Source organism: Tinamus guttatus, unplaced genomic scaffold (assembly GCF_059628265.1).
Source record: "Tinamus guttatus ecotype Peru unplaced genomic scaffold, ASM5962826v1 Tinamus_guttatus_pri_ptg000288l, whole genome shotgun sequence".
Lineage (NCBI taxonomy): Eukaryota > Metazoa > Chordata > Aves > Tinamiformes > Tinamidae > Tinamus > Tinamus guttatus.
In genome coordinates, this window is record NW_028288822.1 from 4,045,458 (window position 1) to 4,058,443 (window position 12,986).

Genomic DNA, 12,986 nt, shown 5'->3' on the forward strand with positions numbered 1-12,986 from the left:
ACTTTCATGATTTGCTTGCAACCAGCAACACTAGGAAGAAGTTTTCTTAATGTATTATCTAAGCAAAAAATATGCTTGTGAAAATTGTGCAAGGAAAGGCTATGTTAGAAAAACGAGACACCTTGTGGAATATTCAAAACAACTATATAAACAATTTCAATCACAACTTTAAAGCAGAGGCAACCAGAAAAGAGATTTTATATGGAACACGAAGAACTCTGAATAAGGTGTAGATGGTAAGATTTTTACCACGGAAGAAAACTGCAGTCACATTTTACTATGCTAAAATTCCTAAACAATTCATATAAAATAGGACAGAGGAAAAAATACAGCTGCTTGTTCTATGACTGATGTTTCACCAGGCCTCAAAGAAAGAACAGTTCTTTATGCTGTTAGTGCTACACTAATGTAGAGAATGTAACGTAACTTTATAATTAGATTATAAATATAGATTGTAGATTATAATTCATAATCAGGAATGTCATTCATAAATATTGACCATTATAGAGATTCTTACTTAACTGGTCTATGGGGATGATCTGAACAGCATCCTGAGGGTTCCTACGCAGTGAAAAGAAGGACGCAGGAAAGGAAAATAGGATAGAAATGGAGCAACAAGCTGAAACGCAAAATTCAGGATGTAGCTACTTTTTGTTCCCATGGCAAAAGAGTTTGGAGTTGCCTAGTTAGCTATACTTTCAAGAGACATGAAAGGACCAAAATGGGGGAAGAGGCAAGTTGTGAGCATAAAAGTGAACTGGAAATCCTGTGCTTATCAGGTAATTTATGACCCTTTACAAAAGCACTTTCCCATTTTTTAATGCTCAGAAAAATTACAGGTAGAGGTAGAAAGTCATGCCTAAGCTGTGGGGTGCCACTACTCCGAGCTATTTTTTCAGAGTTGAAGATGAAATAAATTTAAATCAAGGAGAATAATCAAAAAAATTAATTGTTTAAACACATATCAGAAAAAATAACATTTCTTAAATCAAATGAATCAGTAGGTTCTTAGAAATAACCCAGAGCCCACCTAAAAAGTAGAAAACTCTTGAAATGTTCAAAACAAACTTAATTTCTGCTTATTTGTATAGATTGCATATACTTTCAAAATAATGTGAAATAAAGGGCTATTTCCATTATTCAAGAGTATATTTAAAGTAGCTGTCAGTAAATACACATATCCTCTCTCTCTCTCTCTCTCTCTCTCTCTATATATATATATATATATATATATATATATATATATACACACACACACACACAAAAAAAAAGGCCTGGCACTTTTTGCATATGAAAATACTGTACATTACACATATAAATACATTACATATGCATATTCTTCTACTTATATAATACCCGAACTGTTATACAGCCTGACTTTTCTACTGTATCAACAAAAATGGTTCAAAAGCTGTACTACACTATTGACAGAAGAAACATTTCTGTACAGACTAGGGAGAAAACAGAGTTGATAATTAACTGCTAATCAACAATAAGTTGCATGAACTATAACCAGATACCAGTTACTTTAACTTATGGATATTGCATACATATAAAATATACACAGGCAATGATAACTACAAAGGGTCAAAGGATGTTCCAACGCAATGAAACAGATTAAATAAAATTTGCCCATTTTCTAACTCGTCTTGACAGTAAAAGAGGTATGCATGATGAGCACAGTACTAGACATAAGCTATGATGCCCTCTGAGACATTGCGTTCAGATTCAGCACCACTCTAATACAATCACACATCTCCCAATTTAGATTTGGCTGTTTTTTATCCAGTTTGGATCCAGAGCAAATATACTAGCGGGGATATATTTCCCTAAGTCAAATGCCCTGCTTGCATAATAAGCTGGTGCATATCAAAGTGAGATAAATACTTCGCTTTCGTCCTGCATACAAGACCATGATTCTAGTACAGAATTCTAGTATTTTAACTATAAAGACAAGGTATTTTTTTCCTATCACAAATTATGCCTTTTCTTTACAAAGATCATTTTGAAACCTTTATATAAAGACTAGGCAATAAAAACTGCATAAAAACATGGGAAGAAACTGCAAGTAAAAATTATAAAATGAGACTTGAATGCTTTGAGGTTCTTCCGTCACCATCGAAAGAGTAATTGGCAGATTTGAGATAACCTCTGGTAGAGAGACAAGCTATTCCAGGAAGAACTGGTATGACCTGGGTTGGAAAATGAGGTGTTCACAACGGTCAGACTAGTTTACAAGTTTACTAGTTTACAAGTTCCACGTTTTGGGGGACCAAGGGGTCTGGAAAAAAAAATTGAATACAGAAAATTTGAAGAAACTGCTGAAACTTAAATTTAGAATTTAAAGAGCAGGGATGAACATAGAAGAGCATCACAATTTTCCCAGCTCAGCACTAAAAAAGAAACAAGTGAACAGTTCTCTGCAACAATCTGCAGGCACTCAGAAAATCCTTCCCTCTATACTTGTTAGAGCAAAACATGCTTCTATAACAAACTGCAGCAAAGAAGAGGTTTGTGTTTGGTTTACTGAGTAAATATATATTCTCCAGTAGTATAAAGATTAAAGAGCAAGAAGTTCAACACAATAAAGAGAAAAAAAAATCAATACATTTTTTAAGAGTAATTACTGCCTTCACTGGGCAGCTGATTTTATTACAGTTCACATACGATAAGATGAATGTATTATCCATACTTAAAAAAAAAAAAAAAAAAAAAAAAAAAAAAGATATTGTCGTGATTTGCTAGCAAGGAGGGAGTTTCAGCAGGCAGGGTGGATATAATTGGATATTTGATTAAACTACAGTAAACTTTAACTTGAAAAGATCAACACACCACTTGAGCTTTAGCCAGCCACATCATGCTGTAAATTGCTTTCAAGATAAGCCCGTTCATAAATTCTCTCACCAAAGCCCTGCTACTGCGGGAAAGTCCTCCTCCAGACTGAAACATGGCATTTAACGGTACTTGGAAAGTAGACAGAAATGAAAACTATGAAAAGCTCATGGAAGCAATGGGTAAGCCTTACTTTTCCAATCTCTTCTAAAATGGTAAGACCACTGTTATGGACCACAAACTCTATCTGCTTGTGCATTACCTTCTGACTATCCTGTCAATTTGCTAACCGGCATTGTGCTCTTGTGTAGTGTCTTGCATTTATTTTCAAAATATGCTGATTTTCCACCCTCAGGAAAAAAAAATAAGCTACTGGAAAAGGTTCTGAAATCTACATTATGCTTATCTAAATGTAACTTAACTAATGCCAGAAAGTTTTTTTCACACTTACATTTGGTATAAGGCAGGGGAAGGTATCTCTAAGTCTACATTTGTCTGAAAAAGGCTCCAAGAATTTGAATGATAAATTTTAAATAAAATTATGGCAGGAATATTATTTTTGATAACATCATAAAAACTGCTTTAAAAATTACAAAGAAAGCCACTAACTAATTGTCATAGAACACAGGACACATTTTAGCATCTTAGTGCTTACTAACTTGTACAAATTGAGCATAAGTATATAATAAGCATATAAACATAACATAGCATATATAAGCATAAATAAGCATCTTAACAATTTAAATGTGTACAAACTGAGCATAATAAACATATAATAAGCATATAAACATAACAGTTGGAATCTGTCTTATGTCAAATCTGTACTGCTGAAAATGGCTTCATGAAAAAGTGAAGAAAAATAACAGTATGGGATGAAAAAAATGTTCATCATACAGAAGCAACTGAAGAAGATAGAATGTTGTAACATATTTTTCTATTTGATAATGATTTTTATAGGTCTCAACGTAATGAAAAGGAAGTTAGGAGCCCACGATAATCTGAAGATTGTTATTCAACAAGACGGAAACAAATTTACTGTGAAAGAATCAAGTAATTTCCGATCCCTAGAAATTGAATTCACTCTGGGAGTTAATTTTGACTACAGTCTGGCTGATGGGACTGAACTTAATGTAAGAGACTTTTCATATGATAACAACTTTATGAAGAACAGATTTAAGATGAATGATTCTAGTTTTAACTTTTAAGGTCTTTATGGTGTGACTATGCAGATATGTTTGCATCTTATACAGAAAAACACAAGTTAGTCTCAACTGTTAATGGAACTGCATCGTAACGTGAACCTCAGAGCTAGATATAATGCTCAAAAATGAGATTATCCAACAACTTTCACATGTTGAAACTCATTGCAATTGCACTGCTTGTACCTAGAGCAAACAGTGGGTGTTTCTAAGGAACAACTTTCTTGGTACTTACAGAATTCATTAAAATAAGGCATACAAAAAAATATAATAATAATAAACCCCTACTAGCTTGACTAACATGCAATTAAAGTAGTTTTACTAAATACTCAATTTTTACAGCACTTTTTTTTTTCTTTTTAACAAAACCCTTCAACTTTTAAGCACTGACACAGTCTTTATGCAAAATCAGTGCCACTGTTATTGAAAAAGGGTTTTTTGTTTTTTTACTTGCTTGTTTTTCCCCCCCATCACAGGGCTCTTGGAACACAGAAGGAAATAAACTTGTAGGAAAATTTACTAGAAAAGACAATGGCAAAGAGCTCATGGCATTCAGAGAAATCATAAATGATGAACTTGTCCAGGTGAGTCAAGCAATAACTTGCATGCAACTTAAAACTACAACAAACTGAAACATTTTCAAAGCTGTTGCCAAAAAGTTAAATTCTTTCTTCAAATTATCTACCTTTAGTTAAAATTCTTATAGTAATTACCAAAATGTAAGACTTTAGAATGAAATTGGTAAGATATGTTTCCTAGTAACATGAACTGCATCTTACCAATGCTTTCTGAACTCTATGTACAAAAGCTATCATACTATACTCATGCACTTTATGAATCAAGTATCAGTGTCTATGCTACCAAAGTCTTACAATGCCAGCATCCATGTACTACATATGTATAGAAAATTTCTCAATAAAATCTGAAATAAATTTCGATCACAGTTACTGACTTTTCCCCTTAATTTCCTAACAGACCTATACATATGAAGGAGTTGAAGCCAAGAGAATCTTCAAAAGAGGCTAAATACTTCATCCAGAACAGGACCAGAAACAAACATTAACCAAAAAAAAACCCTACATTTTTCTACATATCCTCTTCCCCCATTCTTGACCCTTCCACAGCACCAACTTGAGATTACTTGCCCTGATGAAAACAGAAGCTAGTTCATTGCATCTTTTGCCTTGATTACATCAACTACGGTTTGCTACAAGTACTGAAATGTTTTTAGTACCAACCCCTACCTGACTCCTCTAATGTTAAAGTCTGCTGAGAATATTTTCTACAGATGGAAATAAAGTATTTTTAGACTGATTCTAAATTGACAACTTGGTTTCCTTAATATAATATTCACGTTGATAAGGGATTTCACTGTGTATTCAATATTGTATATTAAAGATTGCAAAATATAAAAGAATCCTGAAAATAGACAAGCTTCTAATATTACTATGTGTAGAGAACATGAATAAAAACACTGAAAGCTTCTTTAAAAGATAAAGAATGATTTTACACTAAGTTGACTTTAAGTCACAAGTGACAAATATGCATAAGGTTCTGCTCATGTTGTCCAGTCAGTATATGCTGATTTTAATTCAAACTCACCTCCTTTGAGGCACATCATTTCCTAAGGGTTGAGGAATTCACCTTTTGTGGGTCAGAATTAGTTTAGACCTGTTGTGTCCACTCATGACTCATGGTGGTAACCAAGTCCTGTCCCTCTGTTTGTGGGGCAGCCTGCTCCTCACGATTGCATCCTTTCTGATACACGCATGGAGCATACTTGCATGCTACAAGAGTTCTTGTTTGCCAGTAAATATTTCCTGGTGCTATTTTCTTAGTTTCTGAGGATTTTGCAGTCATATTTCTACTGTCATAGTTGGGGGGGAATAAGAAAAAATCCTGTAACCCTTTTGATGAAAGGTCAAAAATACTGTGCGGATCTGAAAACAGCCTTGAGCTTTAATCCCAAATAGGAATGCAGCCTTATCCATAACATCTCCTACCACTTCATGACAGTATTCCCCAATGACAGCATGTGGCTAGATGACTTTCTGTCATGTGCTTATTTATATGCTATCATAGAACTCAATTTAAAATATCTTTTCTCAGCAGGCACAACTATGCCTTTAATGACTTTTTAAGTATCTCACAAAACTTTCTATTTTCTTGACTCTCTTTGATTGTCCTTTTCCAGGTCATAAATAAAGGAAAAAAGAAAAACATTTTTTTCTTCTGTTGTTTCTTTACTTCTCTAGCCTACGCTTTTGTTATCTTTAGAGTCTCATAGCTCCCTCTATCGGTAAAATATTCTCATGAATCAAAAAAAAAAAAAGTTTTAACTAGGATTAGCACATAGCATCCTTCATTATAAATTGTTATTTCTCCCCTCCAAATATTAGTTGCATACAATTTCCTGCATAGATATTTTACACAGTCTTATTTTAGGGGACAGATATACCAGATCACAAAGAAGAAAACCTTATGCAGTTCTTCTGTAAAGGGATGTAAAACGGGAAATCAAACTATGAAAGAAAAAAAAAATCTAAATCTGAAACTACTATAAAATTCTCTGCAATTCTAGGTTGTTTTAAGTACTCAAGTCTTTAAAGGGGAATAGGAAGAATAACACCTTGTAACAAACCTCATGACAGCTAAGAAGGCTATGTGCATACAACACGAGAACTAAACTGTAAAGGACAGGCTGTAATCGTTAAATTTCCATTACAGAGTTTGACCTTCATTATCAGTTGTATGTCATTATTGCTTCCAAACTGTATAAAAATACATTAATGATATGTCTCTATGACTTCCTATGTGCAGGAGCTGGAGGAAGCTGTTTTATTTCCTTAAAAATCTCATTGGCTGAAAGGAAAACTTTATTAAGTTTCTGAAAGTGTTCTCTGTTTTCTTTCCTGAATATGCTGACTCTGCAACAATCTCACACCCTTCTGGTTCAGAAAGTCAAACTCTATCCCCCACCTGGTATCAACACACTTATCACTACCACACCTGCAGCATAACATATTTATATGCTCATGGTTATTTTCATCTTGATTACTGAATCTCTTCTACTGTCTGATAGGAAGGCACAATTTACAGGATTTTCTTTCTGTGAAATACTACAGAAATTATTCTAGTAGTTTTGGGGAGGATTACATACAAGACCATGAACTGAAAACTAATGTGATATTAAAAAAAAAAATCAAAATGTATGACCTGGAAAATGTTTAACAACTGCAAATACTGCAGACAGAAAACTGAAAAAATATCTTTAAAGATTCAGTCTGTAATATTTGAACTAGAATTAGCAATAAATGTGGGGAAGGGGAAAACTCTGGCAGTGGAAGAGTTTGGCAAATAAACAGTATGGTCATTATATTAAAAGGTGGATGATAGTCTAGTAAATTTCACTAAGAGACTTCTGTTTTCTATTGTTTACATAACTACAATAATCTACAACCTAAGAGGAAATAGTTTACCTTGAGAAAACTGCAAACCACGCTCCCTTTGCTCAAATGAGATTATTAAATATATTTGGGAGTAAGGGGGGAAATACTGGTATTATTATTGTTCCTCAAAAAACTCTGTAACGTAAATTAAAGTTCATACTTATTTTTAGTGTTAATATTAACTGAAGGAAAGTAATTATCCGTAAATGCATGTCTATGAGATACTAAACTTTGATCAGATACTTCTCACCTGCTACCTGCATTAAGTACTGCTTTGTCTCCTGTTATGATGACACAGTATTAGTAGCTATAAGGACATAAATAGTTACACTCCTTTAAATACTGACCGAACCAGTTGGACTAAGCACACCACACCTACCCAGACAAGGGCAGTATGTCTCAACCATAACATCAACCTATGCTATTTCTTTTAGCTAATCAACCAATCCCATACAGTTATAAAAACAAAGCTCATAGGTTAGGTGAGTTACTGTCACTTCTTAAAGAGTAAAAGCTCCATTAACCTTTCAAGCAGAGAAATATAGCTTAAGACTATTTTAAAATCCTTAAATATATTTGCACAAACATTTCCTATGGGTTACTTCGGTTTTCTCAAAGGGATGATCTTTCTCCAGGATGCTGCATCAGGAAAAAAAAATCTTTGTAGATGTTTATTTCCTTAAAAGTCTTAATACAGTTTAACAGGCCAACATGATTTAAAAGGACTCACCAGCTGCCTTTCCCTGCACCCCTGTATCACCTGGCCAAGTGCCCAAGGACCAGCAAACACTGCTGCCCAAGTGCTTCCACACTGGCTAACGCCAGCCACCAGCTCAGGTAGGCTCACGGAGTCTTCAGAAATCCCAGCTTTCTCTCAACACCAGCAGTGGAAGTGGAGCATCCATAGGGCACATCTTCAGCACACCATGGTGCAGCTCTGCTACACAGCTATGGGGGGGTCTGTCCCTACTGCCAGTTCTTCAGCGCTCAGCCCTGCTAGACGATGCAGGCGCTTTTCTACATGGAACAACTACCCTCTGTCACAGACACTGAGGCCACTCAGCCTGCACAGGCTTTTGTGACGGGTTCACGACCAAACCAACTGCCACAACAGGCGCGGGGTCACCGCAACAGCTGCCAACCAGCAGACTAACAACAACGGCAACCCCGCCGCACGCAAGGATTAATTAGCGTTAACTAGCGTTAACTGTCGCCAACGGGCCTCCGCGAAGCCAAGAAGCGCGAAGCACCGCGCGAGGAACGTGAGCCACGAGTGCGCGTGCGCCGCGCCGGCCGCCCCGGGTTGTGTGCGTGGGCAGGGTGTACGTGCGCCCCGATCTGATTGGCCGCCGGCGCGGAGCGGCGGTTGACGCTTGCGCAGTGGGAGGGGCGGTTCACTTCGGCGCTCCGCGCCCGGCAGCAATATGGAGGCGGCGGCGGTGCAGCGGTCGGAGCTGCTTAAGGCGGAGGAGGCAGCGGCGGGGGGCAGCCGGCGGTCGCTGTCGGGACAGTCCTACTGGCTGGACCTGTGGCTCTTCATCCTCTTCGACCTGGCGCTGCTGGTGTTCGTCTACCTGCTGCCCTGAGGGCGCGGGCGCAGGTCAGCGCCGGGCGGGCAGGGAGGCGGGGAGCCGCTCCCGGCGGGCGCGTCCCGGCAGTCCGGCCAGGGAAGGCCGCGCGCCCCCGCGGCAAGAAGTTGCGCGATCCTGCGCGAGGCGCCGGGCCTTGTGGGACCGCGGAGCGCTGCGCGTGCGCGGGCTCCGCTCCGCTCCGGGCGCGGCGGGAACGCGGCCTTCGCTCTCGGGAGTGCCTGAGGCACCTCGGGCAGCCCTGGGGCTGCCAGGGGCTGCTGGGGAAACGTAACGATACTTCCAGGTATCTAGCAACTTGTTTGTTTAAGAAAATAGTAACTATTCTTAGATCTGAACCCATGCTTTGTGTTTTTTATGCTTTTATATCTTGCAGAGTGCAAAAATAGAGATGTTTTGTTCTTTTAGAGCCTCGCCTCCTCGCCACACTGCTCCTTATGGGAAGGAGGAGGGGAAGATGAGCACTGTGTGCAGCACAAGCAACGAGGACCGGGACTCAACTTGCACCTGAATTCAAAAGACTGTATATACATATTTATACGTGTGCTAATCACATCATAACCCTGGGTGTAGCACAAGCAACATTGTTTTGGGTTTTAGGGCCATCCATATCCTGTTTTTTTTTTTTTTTTTTTTTTTTTCCTCCTTACTCTAAACTGTGCCTTAATGTACTATAAAACAGTTTAACTGTGTTTTTGCAATTAGTACCTAAATGTACCCTCTACTCAGCCCTGGTGAGGCCACATCTGGAGTACTGTGTCCAGTTCTGGGCTCCACAGTACAAGAGGGATGTGGAGCTGCTGGAGAGAGTCCAGCGCAGGGCCACAAGGATGATCAGGGGCCTGGAACATCTGCCCTATGAGGAGAGACTGAGGGAGCTGGGCCTGTTCAGCCTGGAGAAGAGAAGGCTGAGAGGGGACCTGAGAGGGGATCCCTGAGTGTCCAGGGAGCGAGTGAGGAGGGTGCTGGCCACTGACAGAACTAGAGGTAATGGCCACAAACTGAAGCACCAAAAGCTCCACAGGAACTTAAGGAAAAAATTTCTTAACAGTGAGGGTGACAGAGCACTGGAACAAGCTGCCCAGAGAGGTTGTAGAGTCTGCTTCCCTGGAGATCTTCAAAGTCTGCTTGGACGCAGTCCTGTGCCACGTGCTCTAAGTGACCCTGCCTGTGCAGGGGGGCTGGACTAGATGAGCTCTAGAGGTCCCTTCCAACATTAACGATTCTATGATTCATTCTACGATTCTATGTTAAGTCTAAATGGAAATATGTACTATTTAAAAAAAAAATAACAGACAGTAGAGAGGTTGAGAGTAAAATACAGCTCTTGTATAGACTGAAGTTGCAACTTGAACCCTTTTCTCTATAGGCAAATTGTTATTACTTACTGCTCTACCTTCAAGAAGTTAATTGTGACGTGGATGCCACCACTGTGGTTTTCTATTCTACCGTTGTCTTTTATGGCAGAGTGCATGAGTGCAGAGCACTTTGGCAGGTACCTTTTGAAATAGATCATGTCAAAATAGAACATTATTTTCATGTTGTCACACCTGTAGGATGAGAAATTCAACCCTTTTCTAAGGACTGAAACGCCTTGATCTGCTAGTACTTTGGATTGGAAACACTGATGAAACCACTGCTGCACAATGCTTAAAAAAAAGCTGAGCTGTGGTTGATCATATTTTCATATATAGCAATGTTTTTTCAAATGAAGTCATTAAAAAAGTACAAGATTGCTCATATTTCTGACTGCTGTTACTCATACATATTTCTGTCTTTTCCCCCCTTGCAAACCAAAGTTTTCATACTGTAATCTCAAAGGAACAATGTATCAGGAAGGCACTGTAACATTGCTCCACTTCTCCTTTGTGAATCTGACAGACAGCTAAGAATGCAGCTTGATGGAATAGCTTTTGGAAAGCTAGATTTTTTTTTTTCCAGAAAAGATTCTGGCTCATTTAGTCAGGTATGACAGAAGTTTTAAGGAGTGTTAGAAAAAAATAAAGGTAACAAAAGCAGACACAGATGCATTGAGCTATTCCCTTCCAACCTTAAGCATTCTGTGATTCTATGATTCTATTTCATACACTCCTGGAGCACTTGAAGGTGTATACCCAGGTAAATTTCACTCTTTGAACAAAACTGGTAAGTCAGAAAGACGCCCAGGATAACTAATCAAGCAATGGGGGGATTAGGGTAGTGTGATTGCTTTATGCATTTCATAGCTCTTTAGAATAATTTGACTAGCTATTCCAATAAAATAGCTTGAGCCACCATCTCTTCAAAACTTTCAATCATTACTAGCAGTATCATCTGTCAGTGGGTCAAAACATAATCCTAGAAATCAGAATTGTTTAGAAAATAAGAGTACAAAGAAAGCACAAGAGAACATATTTTAAACTTTATCTGATAGTTTGAACAAGCAGAACTTTGCAAGAAAATAATTCTAAAGACTGAAAAATATATTAATTACAAGACTTGTTAAATGTATTTACCGTTACAAAAATTATCTAGGCTCTTATACAAATCTATAGCCAGAAGGGGACACATTTATAAAAAAATAAATAGGCACCCTAGTTAAGTCAAAACAGGTTATCACATATTGGTTAGCAAATATTACATACATATATGGAGTGCAGATTCAAATATAAAAACAAAGGTGTCTCAAATAGCTGTCTATATACTATTAAATACCTGGTAAACACAGGTCACAAAAAGTTGTCTAGCAAGATTTCTTTCAGGCAAAGCAAAGAGACTGAAGTACATCTGAATTACTGCAGCTACTTTAAAAATCACTAAGTTTACCAGTTGTGCTTACTGGAAACCAGAATCATTGGTATCAGTAATAGGCATTCATATTGCTCATTGTACAGAAGTATTAACATTACTATGCATGTTTAAAAATAACTTTTAACATCATAATTCACAGTAGTGGCTGTGCTGTTTATACATAAAAATACTGTCATTTCAAATACAGGATTTTTGCAAACATTTTACAAATTATACATTATATACAAATTCCAATACTAATCTTCATTTTTACATAAGTATTAGAAGATAGCTTTACTTAACTGACTATGCATATTGTGTAACATTACTGGGGGTAAACTAGAAAAAAAAGGTTTTTTAAAACAAGTTTTCAAATCCGTTCCAAAAATATATAGGAATCTTCCAAATTCTTACACATTCAATATTTTTTCTCTGTTTAACTGAGTTTCTTATGAAAGGATAGTTTTCTTAGGTTGCCATTTACTAGCAAACATATTGAAACATGCAGAACTACTTGATTATTAGCACTACAAATTCCAGAATTCATTTTTTAAGTGCTAGAAGTAGTTTTGAGCAAGAAGGTAGAAATAAGGTTCATTAAGATACCTGATTTTTGCATATATCATGTTCCAGTTTTGCTATACATTACAAGTAGTTATAAAAATTGATCTTAACAGAGTAACCAAAACTAATGTTCAGATGTATACCTTGGATAATCACATTAAAACAATTGTCAACACTTTGTTGAAGTACTAGGACTCTCATAAGATACATAAACATATGAAAGCCTTTATGACCAACAGTGCAAGCATAAGCAAGAGTGCTTATCGTGCATATTTAACCTTCTGGTATTAGTTTTATAACTAAAAGGCATTTACATGTAGATGTAATCAGCACCACCTGAATTTTAAGTGAAATACAAATAATTGCAAGATTCAGTCTTTACAGACAGTGTTATTCAGGATTTGCTAACACTACTTCTACAGAGTACATGGCTCACCATGAAGGTAGACTGAAAGGTAATTCTGAGCCTGTCTAAGTCTCCGATACCACAAGGTGTGGTGGGTCATTTCAAAACATTCAACAGCTGCCACAAGGGTTAAATCCTGTTGCCCTTCCTTTCTTCTTCCTCTCACTGGGCAATCTTT

The 12,986-nt window shown here is 37.5% G+C and overlaps 1 protein-coding gene across 1 annotated transcript; it reads left to right on the forward strand.

The window, feature by feature from the left end:
* The first annotated feature begins 2,858 nt into the window (after nucleotides 1–2,858).
* On the forward strand, nucleotides 2,859–5,057 carry FABP2 (fatty acid binding protein 2). The gene is made up of 4 exons (XM_010225940.2): nucleotides 2,859–3,014; nucleotides 3,790–3,962; nucleotides 4,508–4,615; nucleotides 5,007–5,057. Exons 1-4 carry the CDS (start codon nucleotides 2,948–2,950, stop codon nucleotides 5,055–5,057), a joined length of 399 nt encoding a protein of 132 aa, XP_010224242.1. The 5' UTR covers nucleotides 2,859–2,947.
* The last annotated feature ends 7,929 nt before the right edge of the window (nucleotides 5,058–12,986 follow it).